This window comes from Lagenorhynchus albirostris, chromosome 2 (genome assembly GCF_949774975.1).
Source record: "Lagenorhynchus albirostris chromosome 2, mLagAlb1.1, whole genome shotgun sequence".
Classification (NCBI taxonomy): domain Eukaryota; kingdom Metazoa; phylum Chordata; class Mammalia; order Artiodactyla; family Delphinidae; genus Lagenorhynchus; species Lagenorhynchus albirostris.
This window is the reverse complement of record NC_083096.1, coordinates 8719234-8743382: the sequence shown is the minus strand read 5'-3', so window position 1 is coordinate 8743382 and position 24149 is coordinate 8719234. Positions and strand designations below refer to the sequence as shown.

At 36.5% G+C, this 24149-nt stretch overlaps 2 protein-coding genes across 7 annotated transcripts in view; one reads left to right on the top strand and one right to left on the bottom strand.

Annotated features, from left to right (window-relative positions):
* RO60 (Ro60, Y RNA binding protein) overlaps positions 1–12037 on the top strand; it is a 21828-nt gene extending 9791 nt beyond the window's left edge. For both annotated transcript variants that reach the window (XM_060126965.1, XM_060126956.1), the window contains exons 3-9: positions 2825–3045; positions 3666–3812; positions 4066–4203; positions 4865–4981; positions 5668–5781; positions 6065–6211; positions 7722–12037. In XM_060126965.1, coding sequence (XP_059982948.1) covers positions 2825–3045; positions 3666–3812; positions 4066–4203; positions 4865–4981; positions 5668–5781; positions 6065–6211; positions 7722–7874 — 1037 coding nt within the window. In that variant the 3' untranslated portion in view covers positions 7875–12037. The remainder of the gene's footprint in view (positions 1–2824; positions 3046–3665; positions 3813–4065; positions 4204–4864; positions 4982–5667; positions 5782–6064; positions 6212–7721) is intronic.
* GLRX2 (glutaredoxin 2) lies at positions 5975–24149 on the bottom strand. Of its 5 annotated transcripts, XM_060126985.1 has the most exons (7): positions 23993–24149; positions 22461–22524; positions 19297–19473; positions 18137–18248; positions 17696–17766; positions 11963–12037; positions 5975–6193 (listed from the first exon to the last, which is right to left on the bottom strand). In XM_060126985.1, exons 1-6 carry the CDS (start codon positions 24091–24093, stop codon positions 12023–12025), a joined length of 540 nt encoding a protein of 179 aa, XP_059982968.1. In that variant the 5' UTR covers positions 24094–24149; the 3' UTR covers positions 5975–6193; positions 11963–12022. The 5 variants fall into 5 exon arrangements, with proteins under 5 accessions (XP_059982968.1, XP_059982978.1, XP_059982989.1 ...); XM_060126995.1 differs by lacking the exon at positions 17696–17766; XM_060126979.1 differs by lacking the exons at positions 5975–6193; positions 11963–12037 and adding an exon at positions 15367–15466.

Sequence of the window (24149 nt, the reverse complement as noted above, 5' to 3'; positions counted from 1 at the left end):
AGTAGTCCTGCCCTTCAAAAGAAATCACTATACATAGGTTGTATATTACTCCCGATTTTTCCTAAATATGTTTTATTTTTTAAAATTTTATATACCTTCTTTATTTCAGTTAAAAGTATATCGATTTTTTTCAGGTCAGTAGAAATAATTGCATGTGTGCCATTATATGAATATAATTTATGTAGCTAGTCTCTTACTGATAACAGTTAAGTAGCTTCTGGTTTTTTTATACTATTAAAAAAATACTACAGTGAAAAAACTTGGTTAATATAAATGTTTCTATAATTTCTGTAATGCTTAAATCCACAAAGAGTATGTGAAAGTGGCCCCTTTCCACACGTTTGAACACTGACTCTTTACCAGTGTTTTTTAATCTTTGCCAATGATAGGTAAAAAATTTTATCTTGTTATTTGAATTTATGTATTTGGGCGAAAGCTCAACTTTTCGTGTGCTTATTGATTATATTTTTCACGGATTATATTGTATCTTTTTTTTTTAATCTATCAAGTTGCTATTTTTAATATTATAAAAATAGCAATAATTATAGTCACCATTCATTCAACAAATATTTATTGAGCACCTACTGTAGATGGGCACTGTTCTCAGAAGTTGGAATACCAAGTATAGGAATTAATAATTTATTATTATATGCATTGTATGCACTTTTCCCCCATTTTTTTTTCTTTGTCTTTTCGTTTTTTGATGGAGGGGGTTTCTGGCACAGTAAACTTTGGAATTTTCGTGTAATCAAACTTATCTGCCTTTGTTAGTACGTTTTATTTTATGTTAGGTTTAGAAAGGCTATTTCCAACCTAAAGTCATAAAAATACTTACCTGTGTTTTTTTTCCCTAACATATTCATGGCTTAATTTTTTTAACTTTAAAAATTTCTTTGAATTTTTGCTCCAGTTTGAGGAGGCTGTAGGCATCCAGCTTTATTTGTCTGTTGAGACACTATGTGGTGGTGTGGGCCTAAGTGCTGGTTCAAATTGGAAAAATTAGTTTCTGAATTTGTGCAAATAGTTATTCTAGTTTTGAATTCTTGGTCTATAAATTGAGAAATTAGTAGATATTCCCTAAACTTAGTCCCACACATAGGATTCTTCAATTCTAGATTTTTGAGGGCAGAACTCATACTTGAAACCTTGTAATAATAGCAATATGTTTAGGTGTAGAAGATCTTTAGGCTTCTCAGAGCCTAGTGTTTGGAAACAAACTCTTAAGTTACCAAGTAAGTAACTGAAATGTGTATTTAAACAGATAAAACAATTCAAAGTGTGATTCAACTAATCACGTGTTTATTGTGTACCTACTGTGTGGCCAACACAATTCTAGGACTTGAGGAAGATAAAAATAATAATAAGAAAGACTTTCTGAAAGTTTTTTTTTTTTAAATAAATTAATTTATTTTTGGCTGCATTGGGTCTTCGTTGCTGCGCACGGGCTTTCTTTAGTTGTGGTGAGCGGGGGCTTCTCCATTGCAGTGTACGGGCTTCTCATTGTGGTGGCTTCTCCTGTTGCGGAGCACGGGCCCTAGGCACTCAGGTTTTAGAAAGCACAGCCTCAGTAGTTGTGGCACATGGGCTTAGTTGCTCCGCGGCATGTGGGATCTTCCCAGACCAGGGCTCAAACCCGTGTCCCCTGTGTTGGCAGGCAGATTTGTAACCACTGCGCCACCAGGGAAGCCCCGAAAGTTTTATTTTATTTGGAAAGAATAGAAAACATGCTCACATGAAACATTAACTCATTTAAGGCAATGTAATATTTTGTACTAAGATCTGTAAGATAGCAAGAGTCACGATAATTTAGAAGTTCGTGCATGTTAGTACTAACTTTTGATCAAGTTATTTAAATTAGAGTTCAGAAATAGCACATAGGCTCAATCTGCCTTAGAGATGTATTTTATTTGGCCTGCACCATATTTTAGAAAAAAATGAACTCTTTTGCAACATCACATAAAAATCCATATTGTACCTTCTTTTGAAAACATGGTTTTTTGGCAGCAGTGAGCCAATATTTCACTAAAACATTTGTCAAGGCATTCTCTCTTTAGTTCACCACAGTGCTGACCACTCTCTCTTCTGTCAGTGGCCTCATTCATTTATTTACTTTACCTACCATTCCCCCATAGACCCTGGAATTTAATATTTCAGTCTGTCCCCTCCCCCACTTTTACAGAAGTAGAAACTAAGGCCTAGAAAGATCACACAGCCATTTATTGACAACATGTAAGCTAGAACCCAGGTTTCCTCACCACCCCCCAACTGAAAGCTCTTTCAGCTATTGAAAGGAATTGTAGAGGAAATGAACACATTATTTTCCCTTTTAAAAAAATTTGGCCTGTAATACTTTCTCAGCTATTAAAAAAAAAATCACAAATTACCTACCTACCTGTCTACTTCCACTTATCTCTACAATTTATAAATGCATATTTATTTAGCAGCTAAAGGGGCAAGTGAATATGAGATTAATTGAGGTAGATCTGTACTTTTGTGAGTTCTGAGATTGTGGACCTGAGATAGGCACTGTGTACCAAAGGTTCTAATGCTAGTGCTTCAAAAAATAAATAAAAGCTCCATAACGAAATGACTTAGGATATTGGAGCTTTTCCTCCAAAGTCTCATGTTGAAGCAGTTATGAGGGAATAGGCAAAATTAGCAGACTCCATTGGCTTAAATGTGTTGGTAATATCATAGAAAGTAGCATGTCGGTTTAAACTCCCGTGTATCTAGATGTGCCTTTCACATAATGCGTTCTCCATAACATGTCCTGTTCTTTACCTTATAATCCTACATGCCTTTTTAATTCTTTATTTTGTTAAAGGACTTGCTATTGTTACCAAATATATTACAAAGGGCTGGAAAGAGGTCCATGAAATGTATAAAGAAAAAGCACTTTCTGTGGAGACTGAGAAATTATTAAAGTATCTGGAGGCTGTAGAGAAAGTGAAGCGCACAAAAGATGAACTGGAAGTCATTCATCTGATAGAAGAGCACAGACTGGTTAGGGAGCATCTCCTAACAAATCACTTGAAGTCTAAAGAGGTAAGCAAATTATAATATGTTAAAGCATGTGATTAAACACGAGGAACTTATGCTGTGTATTAAAAGGATAAATTGTGAGTAATGCTTTTAAAAAATAATACTTAAAAAAATTAATACTTAAAAAAAATTTTTTTTTTTTGGCCCCACCACACAGTTTGCAGGGTCTTAGCTCCCCAACCAGGGATTGAACCTGAGCCCCAGCAGTGAAAGTACTGAGTCCTAACCACTGGACTGCCAGGGGATTTCCTAAAAAAAGTAATTTAAATATATCTTAAAATTAACGTTTATTTAAAACACGTAACACAATGCCCAGATGTAGTTGGCATTTTATAAATATTAGTTTCACTCCAGAAAATGTGCTGGTTAATTTGCCTCACTAATTAAAATAAATAAAATTCTTATATGCAATTCCTTTACAAAATATACGTCACTTTCTTACCCTAGTAAAGAGCAAGTTATTTTATTTGATGAGCCTTTGACGAGTTCACACCAATTTTTATTTAGAACGTGCTCTGAACCCCAAAAGAAATACTTAGTCTATGTTATTAATTGATACAGCTATGTTACACATATACATTTACCCTTAATTCCTTATATTTCTACCTGTGTTATTGCAATAGGTATGGAAGGCTTTGTTACAAGAAATGCCTCTTACAGCATTACTAAGGAATCTTGGAAAGATGACTGCTAATTCAGTGCTTGAACCAGGAAACTCAGAAGTGTCTTTAGTATGTGAAAAGCTGTGTAATGAAAAACTGTTAAAAAAGGTAAGCATTACCTTTGTTAAATATTACTAATTGAAAAAGTTGGCTCCTAAATTTTGGAAATGCGGTTGGCACATTTTTTAGGTATTCAGAGACCAAGTTGCACTGACTCTTAAATCTAAAATTAATATGTCCTCATTTTTCTCTTTTCTTTATGAAATAGATTTATTAACCATAATAACAAAAATCTAAAAGAAATAGTTACTGTTTTTCACTTGAATTTGACATTTGCTTTCTGTCTTGGTTGTGTTTCTAGGCTCGTATACATCCATTTCATGTTTTAATTGCATTAGAAACTTACAAAACAGGTCATGGGCTCAGAGGAAAACTGAAGTGGCGCCCTGATGAAGAAATTTTGCAAGCTTTGGATGCCGCTTTTTACAAAACATTTAAGGTAATGGTTTGATTTTCATTTTAAAACAAAAGACCCAGTTAGGATTTAATATCACATTTTAAAGATGATATTAGTAGTTTAACCATTTTTGATTAGATATTCATTTGTTTTTTTCTTAGTTCATGTGAAAATGAATATATAATTAACATTGTAAGCTTATGAATAAAGTACTTCTCTCTACCTTTGGACAACAACCAGTTATCCTAAGATCATTTTGATAAGTTTTAAGGTACCAAATTAAAACTTTGCATTCCTCTGGAGCCCTGTGACTTGGTCCTCTGTCCTCTGTTTTTCCGTTAATCAGTAGTAGATCTCTTCAGTCTTGATAGGAAGTAATTTTTTTAGGAATGGTAAATTTTATGTTATTTGTATTTTATCACAAAATTTCTTGCTAGAAATTCCCAGTTTACTTCATGTGGAAAGATTTTTAAAAAATGAAGATGATAACTTCTTTAAATTACTAAATAGGCCGTATTATTTCCTTTGTTTTACCTCTAGTAAAAGCTAAGCATTTGTAATTGTCAATTGGTAAATCAAATATCAGGCCTTTTATCTTAGTCTTTTGAATGAAAATTAAGTAAATATGATTCGTTAGAAATTTAATATACTTATCATTTCTTTGATTGCTTTTAATGATTGTTTGGTTTTGTTTTCTCTTTAGACAGTTGAGCCAGCTGGAAAGCGTTTCTTACTGGCAATTGATGTCAGTGCTTCTATGAACCAAAGAGTTTTGGGTAGTGTACTCAACGCTAGCACAGTAGCCGCAGCAATGTGCATGGTGAGAACACCTAAGACAATTTAGGATTTTGCCACCCTAAAAATGTTTACCTTGGGACAAAACTATAAAGTTGAATATGATCAAGAATTATGTTTTTGCTTGTTTTAAGCAAAGCTTTAATATTATATATATACTTGGGTATACTTGTATATATTTTTATACTTAGGTATATACAATATTGTAGGTATATTGAAAAAGCATGTCTAAAGAAAAGTCAGAGTAGAAATTTTAATTTTACAACAACAGATTAAATATTACCAGTATTTTTAAGGAAATAGATAATGCTTAGAGAAATTATTAATGAATATAGACGTTAAAAGATCAGGAACTAATAATAACAGGAGACTTGTTCTAGCCTGACTCTGTCACTGAATAACAAGTATATGAACCATAGGCGAGCTTCTTGGCTTCTCTTCTGTGGGTTTATTCCTTATTTAATAAAACGAGAAGAATAATATATACTCTATTTGCTTAAAAGGATTGTTGTGAAAACCAGTTTCCTTATAAGAGTTTGTGAAAGTACTTTGAAAGTTATACCACTGTTACTGTATAGTTTCCAAACACAGTAATATAAGTTTAGAAATAAAAGTAAGCATCATAGGGTATTTTCTTTTAAAGATGAACTTCAAGATACTGTATTTGTTTCCCCCAAATCTACTGAAAATTACTACCATTGAATTTTTCAGGTTGTCACACGAACAGAAAAAGATTCTCATATAGTTGCTTTTTCAGATGAAATGGTACCATGTCCAGTGACTACAGATATGACCTTACAACAGGTTTTAATGGCTATGAGCCAGGTAAGAAACTGTTTTATTAAGTTTATTTAACATGTATTATATAAAAATTTATTGATGTCATTCCTGATATTAATAAATTTGTGAGAACAAATTGTTTCATCTCAACTTTCTCATGAACACAAAATCAGAAATATATTTACAAGCCTTGGGAAAGCCTATATATTGGGTCTAAACAAAATAACCTATAAAATAGTATTTTTAAGTATTTAATTATTTCAGACATGTCAGTACAGAAATGAGGGCATTTTCTTGTATTCTTATCCATGTTTTTTTTCCGAGTTAGATCCCAGCAGGTGGAACTGATTGCTCTCTTCCAATGATCTGGGCTCAAAACACAAATACAGCTGCTGATGTCTTCATAGTATTCACTGATAACGAGACCTTTGCTGGACATGTCCATCCTGCCGTTGCTCTGAGGGAATATCGAAAGGTAAGATAAATTCTAATATTCTTTCTCACCCCAAATAAGATTCGATTCTCAAACATTGACTATATTTTTCAAAAAATGATACTGAAGGTAGTTCTGTACCTTTGTATAGGAATGTTACGCCCGTTCTGGACTCAGTAGTTCTGTACCTTTGTATAGGAATATAACACCAGTTCTGGAAATAAGGAAGTACTACCTACACATACATAATTTATTTCAACAAGTTCCAGTTCCATACATTTTAATACCTTTTGCAAACAGGATTTTCGATAATAATCAAAATTTTTGTTACCTTAACTGTAAATTTTTAATGATTCAGTGTGCTCCTTGAAAAATTAAAGCATCATTTCTGAGTTTTGCTAAGGATTACAGAAACCTAAAGTAAAGCTGTAATCTGTGTTTTAAGCTTTATGGGTATTTCTGTGTTCTAATCAGTGCTCTCTAGTTGAGCTTTCTGAAATGACGGAATTGTTCTATATTTGCACTATCCAGTATGAAATGTACCAGTCACGTGGCCTGTGGAGCACTTGAATTGTGGCGAGTGTGACCGGAAGTGGAAATAGAGCTTGATGAAGAGCAGTGGTTCTCAAAGTGTGATTTCCCTACTAGCAGCCTTAGCATCACCTGGCACCTTGTTAGAAATGAATATTCCTGGGCCCCATGGGGAGACCTGCTAAATCAGGAACTCTGGGGTGGGACTGTGTTTTAACAAGCCCTTCCGGGGATTCTAATGTATGCTTAAGTTTGAGAACAAGTGAGAGAACGGAATTCGGAGTCAAGACAGCCTGGGTTCTGAGTCCTGGGCCTTTCTCGTTATACTAACTGTGGATCCAAGTGAATTATCAATATTTAACTGATACATGTCATAGTAGTATATCACTACTGTGATATGTGCCATAGTAGTTAAAAGTACTGCGTAGCTTTTAGGGTTGTTATAACAATTACATTAGATAAATTGCCCAAAGAGCACATCGTGTCTGACATAGTGCACACTCAGTGATTGTTGGTTTTTCTCAAAAACTCAATTATTTTAGCCTGAAATCATAGCTATAGAGAACAGGTTATTACATGTGACGTATATGTTATACATAGCAAAGTCATAAACCAAAAATTGATAACCCCATGGAACTGTTTCCTTACATATATCCTTACATACTGCCCCAGGGTTTGATATGTTGGTAAAAATGTCATGCCCCTGAATATCCTGACTAGTTTCATAAGTACACAGTCCCTATGCTGCTCAGGAATGTGTTCTATGCCCATAAAATGAGTAATAACTATTGAACAAAGAAGCAGGAATTTCAGGCAGGTTGTTGACATGTTTATTAATAACCTTCTATTCTTCTGAAGATCACATAGTCTGGCCCCAGAAGATTGACAGATTTTTATGGAGGAAAAACAAATTGGCTTTGTAATGAAAAGCTGTGATAGAATTTAAAGTGTTTTAATTTTAGGTTAAAATTTGCTTTTGCTTACATACTGTTTTAAAAATATTTTTGATCTTTTCCTACAGAATATGGATATTCCGGCCAAGTTGATTGTCTGTGGAATGACATCAAATGGTTTTACCATTGCAGACCCAGATGATAGAGGCATGTTGGATATGTGTGGCTTTGATACTGGAGCTCTGGACGTGATTCGAAGTTTCACATTAGATATGATTTAATCATACGCACCAGCACAGTCTAAGAGGTCCATTGCCGTCAGTGATCTCGCTAATACACCGCTACTTCCCAGCTAATCTTAATCCAATGAAAGACAGTAGGATGATGGTATAGTATGTGCATAATGGAAAGTTTACCTTACCAAAAAAAAGGAAGGAACAATAAGATGAGCCCAAAGTTCTTTCTGTCTACTAAACTAGCTCTTGGGAAATAGCTTCAGAATACACTGTAGCCCCCTCTATCTAATAGAGAACTTCTTTTTGAGAGGCTGTAAGATAGTCAAACAGTTTTGCTTTGGCGAATAATCACATTTGTACTTAAAAGAAGAGAGAGCCAGAAGTGTAAGTAGTTCCATATCATGTCACTTATTTGAGAAATGCCTAAAGTTTTCTTAAATGTTTTCATTGGTAAAGGACAACTTTGATAATGTCCAAATATTCTGAAATGCACTGGACCATGTAACTGTGATGGAATATGAAACTCATTTGTAAACTTTTATACCAAGGGGGTTAAAAAAACAAACAAAAAAAACAAAAGACAAAAAAAAAAGACATTTGATTATGAATGAGTTTTACAAATTCCTTTAACAGTTTTCTACAGTCACATAAATAGCAGCTTTCTCAGTCAGTGAAAAAGATATTTTGTTTCTGTGGTTTAATTTACACTTGTAGAATTGTTACCATTAACCAGAAACATAAGGGAAACCCCTGAGATCTGAAGTTTGTGTCAGCTAAGGAAGTCTATTTTGGTTTGCTTTTGTTTGTTTATTGCTGTGAGTGAGGGGGCATGACTTGACAGTTTCCTCTGGCTTATAACAACATAGCCACATGTAGGCACACTTTTTTTTTCATTCTCTTAAATGAAAACAGATGTTTCAAGCATTTAACTCCCCCCATTCATAATCTGAAAGTATGACAATTAAAATCTCAAACATAGCCAGATTAGCTTTTTCCTTACTTTAAAAATATTGTTTTAATTACTTTTATCTATTTTTTTAGCCAATTGTAAATGGGTTTTAGATATTTCTAATGGTAAACATGTTAGTGGCCTCCTCTCTCTTTGTCCATTATTCATCTGTGGCTTTGTCCATTATTCATTTGTGACAAAACATTCTTTTTTGATAGTATAAAAAAATAATAAAGCAAGGTAGGTCTTTCAGGTTTGAAAGGCAATTTTTGTGTGGCATATTATCACTAACCAGTCTGTAAGAAATTAATTTTTTCTATTTTATTTGTGTATATTAAACTTCCTATTCATTATAAAGTGCACTATTTTCTTGAGCAAGTATCCCTTCTTTGTGGGGAGGTTTAACCTGTTGAACTGCCAGTATATTTGCTCATAATTATATCATGGCTGTCTAAGATAATGTGCACATAAAACTTCAGTTTTTATGTATTGTTCTTTAAATGTATTTAAAGATTTACTGGGGATTTATAAAGCCCTTCTCAATATTATATGAAAAGTCAAACTAGTAAATGTAAATTATACTTTCACGTGCTTGGGGGTTAGAGGTTTTATGTTTTGGGGGGCAGAGGGACTTACGTAATGTTAGAATTTGTATATTTTCTTCTGTTTCATGAGAAATTTGGGCTCTGGGAGTAATAAGACAATGTTCCTTTCAAACTTATTTGATAAATTAATGCTGGCCTTGTCTGATATGTAGCTCTTCCTTCAAGGCCACTGGTAGCAATTTGTAAATATTATGATTTACCTGATTTTTTTGTCAGCAAAGCTAGTAGCACCATTACCCCCCCCCAAAAAAAAAAATACATGGCTTGTGATATCTGTTTTTTATCCTCTGTCAGGCATTGGATTTGACATGTTAGCTACTTTTGATACATTAAAATATTATGTTCAGATTGAGTTTAAAGAACCTAACAGAATTTTGTAATAATACTTGAATTCTTTAAGTAAACCCAAAATCTTTTTTTTTTTTCCTTTTTTTTGCGGTACGCGGGCCTCTCACTGTTGTAGCCTCTCCCGTTGCGGAGCACAGGCTCCAGACGCGCAGGCTCAGCAGCCGTGGCTCACGGGCCCAGCCTCTCCGCAGCATGTGGGATCCTCCCGGACCGGGGCACGAACCCGCGTCCCCTGCATCGGCAGGCGGACTCTCAACCATTGCGCCACCAGGGAAGCCCCAAAATCTTCTTAAATTAAAAATTATAACATGATCTAACTTTTTATTCCTAATAGAAATGTTAAGTGGAATACAGTATAAACGTTTATTTCCTTCAGTTAAACACTGTTTCTATATTGTTTTTAGACAGATATGTTCAGGAACTAATATTAAATCCATCAGAAGTAAGATTAGATGTGACTTTTTTGAAGTCACATAAATAAGTCTATTAAATGGTAAGATTTTAGAAAGAAAAAACTAAAAGCCACCACTGAAGGTGCTTTATTTTCAAATCATGGAGCTTTAGAAGCTGGAAGAAACCTTAGAAATTTAAAAGGTAATTGTTTGAGTTAGTTTAGGGATCCATGGTCTGAGAGAGTGTGACTGGAGCCCTAGATCTAGATCTAGAAACCTTGGTCTCTTCATTCCCATTCCAGTGTTCATTTCCCGACAAAATGGGAAGACATTGACTTACAAGAGTAGGTGATAAAATAGAATTATTCAAGACTTTTATCTTTTTAGGTATTAGGAAATAATGTATATACATGATTGCTTTAGGAGTAGAAAAACAGAACTTGTGAACATGTATACTTCTGTAGTTCATAGTAACCCTCAAGCACAATTAATGTCTTAATAACCTGTATTGCTATATAACATAGTCATATAGAAAGAATAAAAAAACTTTACCTCATTATGAATAAAATGTACTCAAGTGATAAAGAAGTTTTATTTTCTGAATTACTTCTAGCATTATTGCTGATTAGGAAAATGTTGCTTCTAAAAAACAATCCTAAGAAAAGTAAACTTTATTTCCTAGAAAATATGTAAATATTTTCAGGATATAGTTGTAATTAGTAAAACAAAAACTAATCTTATGATCCTACCCTATCCCTGTTAGTTGAAATTTCTTGGAAATTCCACTTATTAACACTTATGTATTGTTTAGTTTAGTCATCATTTTAGGAAATATTGGTGAGGAAGACACTAGTGAATGGGATTTAGCGTTATACCCTTCTGGAACCTCTTTTGCTTTATCTAACTTACTGTGTGACTGTAGACAACCAGTTTAACCTATGTGATTCAATTTTGCTATCTTTAAAAAGTAACATATCTGATGCTTGGCTCATAGAAAAATCAATGATTTTATTATATCTGTATAAAACTTGAAATTGGGAAGAAGGCTTGCAAAGAAATTAGAACTTTTTGAAAAAATTAAAAACACTTTTAATAGGATATATGTTTTGAAAGATAAAATGTTTTAGAAAAACAGCTCAGTAGGCTCAATAATTTTTTTAAACACTCCTGTTCTGAATGGGAAAATGTGGAAGAAAAATTTTAACAGTAAAGGTAATGACTAAAGAAATCACTATTCTCTGAAAAGAGAAAGGAATATATTCCATTAGCTAGATCAAGAAAAACTAACTCATACTCTAAATGAGAAGATGGTCTTACAAAAATTTGCTTAATGTTTTAAAATAACAGGTAAATCTACAAACGATAGAATATCAGTTAATCAGGATTTTTTTATGCAAAACAATTTAAAATTATTTTGGAAATTTAAGATAGAATTTCTGAATAAATTTGAGGATCTGACAATTAAGAAACATCTGTGGAAGCACAGTAAAGCTACATCTAAACAATAATTAAAGGGAAATGGTTGTGATCACTTATTGGACTTACTTCAATTTGACCTAAAGATGATATACCCACAGATCTCTCCATAAGTCCCTTACAGTTAGTAATCACAAATGAAAAATTCTAGTCTTGTATACCACAGACTTGGGTGATTCGTTAAGGCTATATCCCCTCTAGAGAAATGTCAGATAGCATCAATGTAAACATGCACAAGGGAGAATTAGAAAAAAGATAAGTTAAACTATTTCATTAGTTGTATTTACTGTATGCATTCAATTTAGTATATATCCCAGTTACTTGCTGCCTAGTCCATTATTTGTTGGAAGATTCCTTCTATACCTTTTTTTTTTTTCTTTTAAAATTCCTTTCTTCTGACATTTTGGTCTTCTGTTTGCTTTTCTAGTCCTGCTGTACCTGAGTAATAAAATAAATGACAGGAAAGTCACCCACATTTAGGTTTGGGATACATCTTGCAGATTGCTTTTTGTTCCATATAGATTTAAGGTCATATTGTTTTCAAATTAATAATGGGCAGGTCTCCTGGAACAATAATTGAATTGATAATTATCTCCCCAAATCAAGTTATATTGTATACCTTTTATATTAGATGTTTGCAGAAATGTTTGCAGTTATTCAACCTTTGTTTGCAATTATAGATGTACCTAGCTCTTAGAAAAAGCACTCTTTGAAAAATAATTAAGTGAATACTCTTTCAGAAAATAGCATGTCTCTGCTCATATTTCCGTAATTATAAAGACTACCCACAAAATTTTTGTCTACCAAATACTTCACAGAGCTTATATATACATGGCTTGTAGCATAAAAGGTCTTGTAAATGACATGTATCCACATTCAACATTTTTTTAATTGGTGAGTGTTTTATGTGCTTTTGAAAAATTATTATGAAGTTAATTTAAAAATTCTGTGGTAATATTTTTCATGTAGAAAACTAATAATGTTGTTAAACTTACTGTCTGAATAGAACTATAATAAATGACACATTTTCCTAAACCCTGAAAATACCAAATTATATAGGAAATTGGTAGAAAGAAACATAAATTTAGGAGTTATGTTGCAAAATTCAGTTACTAAAATTAAGGTGATTATTTTCAATGAGAATTAATTTTGTAAATACAATGAAAAGATATAAAAGATGTTTCTGAGCCTAAGGAGATTTTTCCCTTTGCTTCTATTTAATTTAGCACCACCATGTGTCATATTAATTTTATGAACACAAGTGATAATATACTTCATTTTAAAATATATTTAAATTTCTTTGCTTTTAGAAGTTACCAGAATCTGTTCTTGAACAAAAGAAATAGTAAGTTAGCTACACTTCGCTGGCTTCACTTAATGAATACTTGGATTGTTAAGTGTAGTAAATGAGGTTAAAGTCTTGCTATATATCATTACCACATAATTGATGGAAATTATATCAATACAATCATTGTATTGAAACTTCTGTTCAAATTACTTATTAGGCTTTATTTGCAATGTAAACTGTTTAGAATCCATAGATAGCCAAATTAAACATATTATACAATTAATGAATAGTAACCAAGAAAAAGTGTTTTTGTTCACTATTATTCTAAAGATGGACTGCTTGCAGTTCGGTATGGTGTGACTAGACAACTTGTAATGCATTTGAGTTATATTTTCTTCCTTTTATTGCCAGCTTCTGATAATGAAGAAATTCTCCAAGAGATGAGATATATAAAATCATCTTTTTTAAAAAAAACTGAATGGGGAAGAGGTATTATAATCTAGTTCTAAACTGTCCATTTGCTTTATATAAAGGCTTTGATTTCCATATTTGACCACTCAATAAATATTTAAATTATACAGACTAATGGCTGCATAGAATAGAATTTAAGTATGCAAGAGCCTTAAAGTGGAAAAAAATGAGCCTTCTGACTGCCTTAAAATATGACTAGCTCTCCAACACAGGCATACGTACTTTGCATAGGGTCTGTTCATTAAGTAATGCCTTAATAGTGTCAGTGTTTCTGAAGTATAGAACTCGAAAGGTCTTTTACAGCTTTCTCTTTTACATAAAGAATGGAAATTTAATTATTAAGTTTTAAAACCGGATTGTACATTAGCTGTTTAAGCACCCATTAACAGGATAATCTAGGGACACTGATGTGTTATACATACATGACTGTTAACATCAGTAATATTTTGTGGTAGTTTAAGGTTTTTTATTGTTTTGTATAACAAATTATCCAGGAAGCTGGACTCTGTAACTGATCTCCAAGGACCAAGTTGCATATTTAAACACTCTGAATGAAAAATATAGTTGTACAGTTCCAAAAATGATTAATTTTTTAAGGGAATTTTTCAAGACAAAAGGCAAATATTTTGTTTCAAGCCTACCAGCAAATTCATTCAAAGAAGTGAATATAGTTGTAAGACATTGTGACTATTGCAATAAAAAGTATCCAGGCCAGTGATGTTTAATTACATTCACATTTTTACATTCACTTTGCCTTTCAAAGCAGGAATATTTTATAAAAATGAGAGAAAACTTTAAATTGTCAAGCTGGTGCTTAAAAGTATATAAAGTTCAATTTATAACAAGTTCCATTTCAAAGAAAAAGGACACTGAAAGGAGGGGCAGGGGGTTTCCTAGGTCTGTTGTTGATCAACTCACTGATAACTTTGTTGAGTCTTCCAAGTTTTCACTGTAAATAACATACCTAGCAATGTAATTCTGCTGTTTTCTGATAGAAAATGGATGAAATACTAATGTATGAAATTTATTTCATGACAAAACAGTTTTCACCAATACTGTGAAATCTGGACTCTCCTTTCTAGCCCTGCAAAACCCCATACTGGATAAATCATTTTAGACATGGAGTGCAGGTGGGCACAATGTGAACTGTTTCTGGTCACTTGTATTATTGTAAAAATTGATAGATGTACCAAATAAACTCTATGCACATCAAGTAATTGTCTTTCCATTTCTTTAAAGAAGAATTTTAAGGTTATTATATGCCTTATAAAATGTAAGGCTCTTAGCAATCTTATAATATTTGAATAAGATGAAATTAAGGTTTGACCATTAATATTGGTCTTAAAATGCCGCTACTTGTATATACTATTATTTAATTATTTAAAATATGTGGTTGGGGATTCTTTTCCAATGGATATTAATTATAGGATCAAAACAACTGGATTTAATAAAAGTGCATATTCTTAAAGAGTTTAAAACAGAATTCTTTTGTGAAAAAAAAATTCAAAGTTGCCTTTGGGAGTGGGAGAGGGATAAATTAGGAGTTTGGGATTAACATATACACACTACTATATATAAAATAGATAACCAACAAGGACCTACTGTATAGCATAGGAAACTATACTTAATACTTTGTAATAATCTATAAGGGAAAAGGATCTGAAAAGAATGGATATATATATATCTGTAACTGAATCACTTTGCTGTATACCTGAAACGAATCCAACATTGTAAATCAACTATACTTCAACAAACATTTTTAAAAATAAGAAAATAAAAGTTGCCTTTGGGAAAAGTTAACACCAAAAGTCAACTATGCAAATAAAAATATTTAAGTGCCAATTTGCAGAAATTTCTTTCCTCTGAATTCCCGTAAAACTTTCATATTAAAAGTTCTAAGATCTGAGCTGTAGGTTATGAAGAAGAGTGAGAACAAGTTACATATGAATATACCCACCAAAATTTTGAACATTTGATCGATTCTATAATTCTCCATTTAAAGATGACAGTGAACAGTTATGGAGAAAGGAAGATCACAAATACAGTGGACCCCTGAATGGCTGGTTGGACCCTTGAACGGCGGTTGGTTGAATCTGGGCATGCAGAACCTTGGATGCAGAGGGCTGACTATAAATTATCCTTGGATTTTCAAGGTGGGGGTTGGAGCGCCTAAGCCCTGCGTTGTTCCAGGGGTCAACTGTATACATCTCATAGATGAAGAAAACTAAACTTAAAAAAAACTTTCTTTTAAACCTTATCAAGAAAACTTGCCTTTAAAAAATACGTTCAAATGGTATTTTTTTAAATATTAGTAAATAATAAAATGCAGATATATTTAAACAAATGACCCCTTTTTTTCTCAGCAGCTTTTCAGCTTCCCAATTAAATATTTTGGCAATTTATATGTAAGTTGATTAGTGATAAAGTGAGAAAACAAATGGCCCATTTTTAAAATATTAAACAGTATGTCTTTCAGATCTTAACATTAAAAATAGAGGACCAAAAAAAAAACAACGATATCATTACTTTTTCTTAAACTGGTCATGATTTTCTTTCTAACCTGTGGTTTTGGAAAGAAAAAACAGAGCTGCTGAAACCCCTCATACCTAGTTTTGCCTTAGATTTACATTATACTTTATATATATATATATATATATATATATATACTTTTATCTAGCTGTAATTTATGGTGTCATGGACTGAATGTGTCTCCCCAAAATTTATGCTGAAACCCTCATCCCCAGCACCAATTATTTGAGTTTTTCCACTGAGAATCTGTTACAGTCCCCTATCGAAATCTCTTCCTGTTAATCCTCGGCTTTGTAACTAGCCCCTGCACAACTAGTTAAATCCTTGGTCAGCCAGGATTGGCATGTCATCGGGGCAGCTGCTCAGACCCACAAGACTGTCCCCTCCAGCCCTCACTTCAGATGCCAATCTCAAGTCCAGGTTGTCACCTGTGCTTCTCCCAACCAGATATAGACGGGATTCCACCAACCCTCTCCCTCCCTTCTTAGGTTTGATTAGTTTGCTATAACAGCTTACAGAACTCAGAGATAACATTTTACTTTCTGGATTTCCAGTTTACGATAAAAGCCTCTAACTCAGGAACAGCCAGTTGTAAGAGAAGTATAGAGCAACGTATGGGGAAAGGGGAGAGCTTCCGTGTCCTCTCTGGGCACTTTGTTCTCCCCCGATCTCCACGTTTTCACCAACCAGGGAGCTTCACAAATCCTGTCCTTTTGGGTTTCTACAGAGGCTTCATTACACAGGCAGGATTGATTAGCCATTGATGATTGAACGCAATCTCCAGCCCTTCTCCCCTCCCCAGAGGTCGGAGGTGGGGCTGGTATTTCCAACCTCCTAATCACAAGCTTCCCCAGGCAACCAGCCTCCATCCTCAGGGGCTTTCCAAAAAACACCTCATTAACATAACCAAAGACAATTTAATAGCTCTTCTCACAGGAAATTCCAGGGGTTTCAGCTGTGTGCTAGGAATGGCATGAAGACCAAATATATATTTAATATAAATCACAGTATCACACGAGGTAACATTTCCTCTACTCTCTAACAAAGAGTTTACAACATAGCAAGCATGCAGGAATTTCGCATCATGACATAATGAAAAATAAAGGGCTAAAGGAATGCCTCCACTGTTCCATTCCAGTTATAACTTATCACGTGAGAATGAAATAGTCCAAATTCTTGCTTTATCAAGGTCTAACGACAGCTTAATAGACCATGTAGGAAGCATCATTGAGGGCAAATGGCAAAAAAAGCCACCAGCTGTCTTCTGCAGGACTATCCCTGATTCTCTGATCCATCTTGAGCAGAAAGCAGACGCTCACCGCTTCTCTGAAAGTCCATCTTCCTCCCACCTCTGAGGAAGAGTTTTCTCTTCCCAGCATCTGGTAATCTGCCCCGTGTGACTCTGTGGGATCAGCTAGAATTCCCAGTCACAGAAGCGAAGAATATCTACATCAGAAATTACTTTAGGGACATTCCGTTTAATCTCCCATCCAATACCTGGATGCCCTATGGAACATTTCCAACAGCTTCCAACACCTTCTGGAAAGCAGAACTCTCCACCTCACACTATAACTCAAGTATTTCTGAACTGTTTCCGCAGTTCATCCTCATATAACGCTGAAATCTTCCTCCTCTTAATTTCTGCCCAGAGGTGCCATTTTATTCTCTAGAACTACCAAATCATCAGCTGAATAATGTGGTTTTTCTAAAATGAATTTCATTCCATCCTACAAATTTAATATACTTCTTTTACTCTAGAAGCACAAAGTGTGAAGGCTTGTCACAATACAGTACAAGGATATCCCTACCGAGTTCACAACTGCATCAGTGAGAGCCTTATTTTGCAGAGAAGGCACCCATCTGCGCTCACCACTGAAAGCTAGAAAAGAAAAGGCATTAACTCCTTCTGAATACAATACAGAAGAGTCCCAAATGCTTACTTTCTAGCTCTTGGTTATAAAATTCATCTATAAATTCCGAATAAAACACATTCTTTCCTTATCTTTTGATACAACTCTACTCCTTCAGTTTTAAATATCATCCATTTTACTCAAGAACTGGCAAATTAGAGGTTTCCGTGTGATTTATTGTTCACTATTTTTTACAACTTTTTCATGAAGATAATTCATATATTTAAAATATCCTTGAATATTTAAAAGGCATTATCAGGCCTTATCACTTTAAATATATAGTGACATTTTATTAGCAAAGTTATGAGCACCTTCATCACTAAAATCCTTTCCTCTTACTTTTTTTTGGATAACACTGGTGAACTAGTGGAAGCAATTTCCCTTCTCTGTGAAGCCTGTGAGTGTCAGTTGCACCGCCAATAAAAGTTCCATTGACAAATATTCTTGGCACCTGTTGGATAAACAAAAGATTAGATGGCACCTTGGTGTCAGAAGTATAAGGCCATTCACATGTGGCTAATACATATTCCACTGTGAGTACTTTTATGGGCCAGACATACACGAAGCTCTTTGACTAATTACCTATTTAAACTTTACAACCCTTCAGGTAGGTATTATTTTTAGCCTTATTTTGGAGGAAGAGGAGGCACAGGAACTTGCCCAAGATCACAGTGATAGTAAATGACACAGCTGCGATTTAAATCCTGGATAATCTAACTCTCTACCCACTCCCTCTCATCGCTATGGCGTATAAAAGGCAGAATAAAGCAATCTCTAATTATTAATAATGTTTAAGTGGTTCTTTCTTATTATTGTTTACTAAAGAGGAAGAGTACACTATCAACTCCTTCCAGGCACATATAAACAAGAAGGAAAATGGCAATATTATCTATTTTTCTTTTGTTTGTTTGTTTGTTTTGGGTTGCCAGGGCGTTTGGGGGGATTTTTTGGCCGTGCCACGCAGCATGCAGGATCTTAGTTCCCTGACCAGGGATCAAACCTGTGCCCCCTGCGGTGGAAGCATGGAGTCCTAACCACTGGACCGCCAGGGTGTTTTTCTGATAATGCATATTATGGGAAAATCCACAGATTGCAAGAATCTAAAAACATGGAGCCCGAAAATACTCCTATTAGCACAGAACATGAAGACCAACCCTTGGTCTTCACTGTTCAAGGGAGGAAGGAAGGATGCTTTCATCTTGAAAAAGCCCCAGGAGGACCTCAAAGATTCGTAGACCAGCACTCACAACACCATTACCCCTCCCACCTCACACACACACACACACACACACACACGCACACACGGCAAAAATAAAAATAAAACAAATGAACTCTGCTGTTTCCTAGTCTATGAGTCTGGTTTCCAGATCTGCCATTTCTGTATCAATTAAGATTCTCAGAGTATGTCTGGCTCACTTTTCCCATCATGAGGGCACAGGCCCAAGGTGACCCAACTCAGTCCCCACTTCGGGGCAAAGCACCACAGTGGATGTACTCACAGTTCTTTCACCGGTCATTTCGTGAAGAGCGTCTTGTAACTGGCTTCCGTGTTCAAGCATGTCCAATTCCACCACTTTATAGTTTACACTCATGTCGTTAAAAAGTGTTTTTGCCATCGTACAGTAAGAACAAGAAGTTTTGGAGAAAATCACCACACAATTATTAGAAATGATTTCCTGAAGGAAAACAAACCAGAACAAAAAAATCATTTGAATTCTAGACATTATCTTTCAGAAAGGAATCATGATACAGTAGAAAGGGTATGGATTTTGGAGTCTCACAATTCAGGGCTCAAACTCAGTCGCCATCAATCTGTTTTCTCATCGTAGATTGAGGACAAAGAAACATTATTAGGAAAAAAAGGATGTGACAGGTGGAAAGTGTTGGCAAAGGGTAATAACACCAATAATCACAGCCAATTCATATACGGCAGACACTTCTGTGTGCCGACACAATTCTCAACACTTTACTAGCTCACTTAAACCTCACTACAGTCTTGAGATAGGTGCTATCATCACCTCCACTTTACAGATGAGGAAACTGAGGTACAGAGGAGGGGAAATAACTTACCCCTGGTCCTCAGTTGAGAAGTGGGCGAGCTGGGATTTGAACCCAGGCAAGTCTGAGGCCACAGCCCAGGTAGTTAATCTCTGCTATACTGCTTCTCAAATATTCAGGTGTTCAGGAGTTAACTCCTTACCTTCCTTAACTTTTTTTCTTAATTTTTTATTATTATTATTTTTTTTTACCATCTTAACCATTCTTCGCCTTTTTTTTTGGCTGCACCGTGCAGCTTGCAGGATCTTATATCCCCCACCAGGGATCGAACCCGTGCCCTCTGCAGTGGAAGCGTGGAGTCCTAACCTAACCCCTGGACCGCCAGAAATTCCCTTCTTTGCTATTTTTAAAACTGGAATATAACTGATTTACACTATTATATTAGTCTCAGGTGTAGAGCATAGTGATTCGATATTTTTATACTTTACAAAATGATCACCATTTCCTAAATGTTCAGTGGTGAGAAATGATGTATGATTTCTCTTTAAAATGTAAGGCTTTCACTGATCCAGATGTAAACAACAGCTTACCCTACCCCTCAACTTCCACTCCTTCTTGTGTATCTTTATAGTAAAAAAAAACAAAACAAAAGAAGTCATTACTGTTTTGATAAGGTCTTCCCACAGCGTTGTTCCTGGAAATGCTACTTCCAGAAAGACTGATTCAATGGGTTTGAGGCAGAGGTCAGAAGCTATTTTTGAAAAACCTTTCCAGATGATTCTAATGATATCAGCCTGGTTTGGAGGCTACTCTCCAGGCTTTTATCACAAAGACCCTGAGACTCTGCTATGCATCTGCGTCACCTGTGAAATTTGTTGAGCTTTGTGTTCCTAGACATATCAATGCCCAGGTACTTCAACAGTTTCTGAATGGCCATGTCTAGCACCTAGGCATCTGCCTAGGCTGTCCTAATGTGGGTTATAAGCAGCACCTTCAAGAAGACCAAAAATCAGAAAGTAGAGCACCCAGGCAAAGTGTTTCAGAAGTTATATCTGCCCTTGGGTGTCAGAAGGGTTCTAGGTCAGTGTCTAGGTGTCTGCAGATTGGTCTATTTTTATGCTTTCTCTCCTGCTCACTCATAATATTTACTACAGAAGTCTATCTCAGGGAGAGCCAGACACACCAGAGATGTACTACTGAATCCATTTTATAGATGAGAAAACTGAGGTTGGGAAGTTCACAATACTGGGTGGGATTCCACCCAACCTGTCCCAACACCAAAGCCAGTGCGCCTTCCTCACTGTGCTGCCTCGGGTTAGAGACACATGGACCATAATTCAGAGAGAGAGGAGCACCCTGGCAGCTGAGACGTAGTACAAACACTGATGGGGAGATTCCAAAGTGAGCCGAAACTCAAGGTGACAGTGTCCAAGTTTCTTGAACCTTCCTTCTCACCTTTTCTCAACCTCGTCCTTGCTAAATAGTTCATGGTTTTGTATTCTTTATTTTTATGGACTGAGTCACGCGGTATGCAGGACCTTAGTTCCACGCAGGGATCGAACCCATGCCCCCTGCAGTGGAAGTGCAGAGTCTTAACCACTGGACCGACCACCAGGGAAGTCTCCCACCTCACCATGGTTTTGTATTTTTTTTTTTTGCGGTACGCGGGCCTCTCACTGTTGTGGCCTCTCCCGTTGAGGAGCACAGGCTCCGGACGCGCAGGCTCAGCGGCCATGGCTCACGGGCCCAGCCGCTCCGCGGCATGTGGGATCTTCCCGGACCAGGGCCCGAACCCGCGTCCCCTGCATCGGCAGGCGGACTCTCAACCACTGTGCCACCAGGGAAGCCCCTCTATTCTTATTTTAAAAGAGGCAATCCCTCACTATAGGTCTCCAACATTACTGTTATATTCAATGGCTGTGGGTGGATACTTCTGTAGCCAAATAAAGGCAAAAATGTTTGTGTGAAGTGGTGTTTGGTGGTGAGGAGCAGACAAATGAGTATGTCCTGTGGGCTACAAGGGAACAGAAACATACACACAAGAGGCATTTTCTGAGGCAGACTTAACTGGGCTTCGCAGTGCAAGCAAGAGAAAGACAAGAGAACACAGCAGTGCACAGTATCCTTGAAATGATCGGTCATAGAGTAACTACTGCAAACTAGGTTCTGTATTAGGGAAACAGCTTCCCAGACCAGAACCAAACACTATCCCTGGGTAAGGGCAACCTGACTGGTACCAACAGTAGACCTGCGCTGGGTGAGATGGTAAGAGCAGCCAACAACATAGACCCAGCTTAGGGAAGTGAAGGCTCCATTAAGAATAAATCTCATAGGGACTTCCCTGGCGGTCCAGTGGTTAGGACTCCGCACTTCCACTGCAGGGGGCACAGGTTCGATCCCTGGTTGGGGAACTAAGATCCCACAAGCAATGCAGCACAGTCAAAAAAACCAAAAGAATAAATCTCATAAATTCTGACTAACAAAATGATCTAGAGCTTCTTTGTCACATGCATGATTTTGATAGCAGATTTAAAAATATATAAGAACTTAGTAATTCATTTGCTGCACTATGACAGGTTTCGATACAGAATAAGCATATTAAATGTGTAAGACAATTCTTTTTCCACCAAGGAAAGTTTTTTCCTACATGTCCCACATCACTCACTTGGATCTGATTCATGGGAGTAGTTGCTGTGTTCCCCAAAGATGACGATGTGCTGTTCCCCATCCTAAAAGGAATTTTAAAAGGCAGTGCAGTTTATTAAAAATTAAAGACAATATATCAGATGAGATCCATTTGAAGAAAACCCGATATGCTAATATATATCCAAACTTATGAAAGAGAAAAAAGTTTTACTTATTATCAGTACAAAATATCAGTTTACAAAGTATTTGTTTACTAATATCAAAAGGGCCTGTGTGCTTCTCTAACTAGCCTACAGAACAGAAAAAGGAGATTAAGGGGTGCAGGGATGGAATAACATAGAAATCTATTTGTCTTATCAACTAAGAAAACACGTCCTTTTCATCTCAATTCCAGCATTTAATTATCATCCCTAAACCATCTACTATTTGCATCTACTCTGGAAGCAGGAATTCCAGTAGAACTTTCATAAGACAATGCTTTCTTGGGTACTAAGAGAGGAGGTGGGAGGTGCATTCTGAAACATCAACCTCTTCTCTACCAAAGAAAAGAGAAAGCTTCTGGAAGGCACTTTTCTCCAATTCTAGTCGAGAAAGCAGCAGGTGTTCAATAAACGTTTCATTGATGAAGCAGCCACTAGCCATGCCACATTTATGGAGCACCTACTATGTGCTAAACGGGCGAAATGCCCCAGGGATACGTATCACTGGAAGAACTCAAAGAGCCTCAAGGACCTGTCAAATAGTTACACTATATGATCGGCACCTTCCGGAGGGGTCTCTAGTTTAGCATAGAAGGTTAATCAAGAGTTCCTGGAGTCTTGTAAAACTGGTAGGAGTTACCAGATCAAGGAATTAGGAAGAAACTCCCAGACAGAGGGATGGATACACAGATAGGCGAGCGGACAGGACAGCCCCGACCAGCCGCGCGGGAGTGAGGTGGGCAGAGCATCCGTCTGGGCAGTGGGTCTCGCACCACAGGCCTGGGAGCCGCGGGTATTCACCGTCCTCGCTCGAGCCAAGGACGACTTCAGCATGAATAGGCAACCGTCCTATCCTCAAAGACTTGGCGATTTGGTAGAAAGCGCCACTTTCACTTCCTGCCGCAGGGTTGCCAGATTTAGCAAATGAGAATGAAGATCGCTCGGTTAAATTAGAATTTCAGATAAACAGCGAATAACTGTTTAGCTTACATATGTCCCGTGCAATATTTGGTATATACTTAAACCAAACCATTATTCGCTGTTTATTTGAAATACCAATTTATTAGAGCATCTTGTATTTTACCTAGCAACCGAGGGGGAGGGGAGGTACAAGCGAACAAGACAGGTATTTGCAACCTGAGAGTAACGTGATCCTTAAGTCAACCTGAGCGCTTAGGGAACATTCCCTCCCCGCCCTTCCTGGGCCCCCAGCCCTCCGAGGGGCCTCGACACCTGCATCGACTCAGGGCCCACCCGGCCCCCGGGAAGAGCCGCCCCGCCCACCGCTAGGTCCAGACCCCCGCGAGGTCTCTGCGCCACGTCCTGCCGATGGTGGTCGCGGCACCCTTACCCAGAGGCCGAAACTCCCGCTGCCCCCTGGAGCCGGCCCGCCGACCTGCTCCCGCTCCGGACAAGCCGCGTCCCCACCAGTGCTGCGCGGCGCCTGCACATGGCCCTGGCTCTGGGCCGCCGCGAGCAGACACGCCGGCGACCGCGACCCGGGCGAG

Bases quoted from the DNA above. Each gene is read 5' to 3' on its own strand.
- GLRX2 (XM_060126979.1), bottom strand. From the start codon at position 24,093: ATGTGCAGGCGCCGCGCAGCACTGGTGGGGACGCGGCTTGTCCGGAGC. The intron at 17,767-18,136 runs GTAAGAGGAAAG...TTTCTTTTCTAG, and splicing joins CCAGTGTTATCCAAAAAAAA to CTTTCAGTGGTGAGCGCAGA. The intron at 15,467-17,695 runs GTAGGGATATCC...TCTGCATCCAAG, and splicing joins CTGATGCAGTTGTGAACTCG to GTTCTGCATGCCCAGATTCA.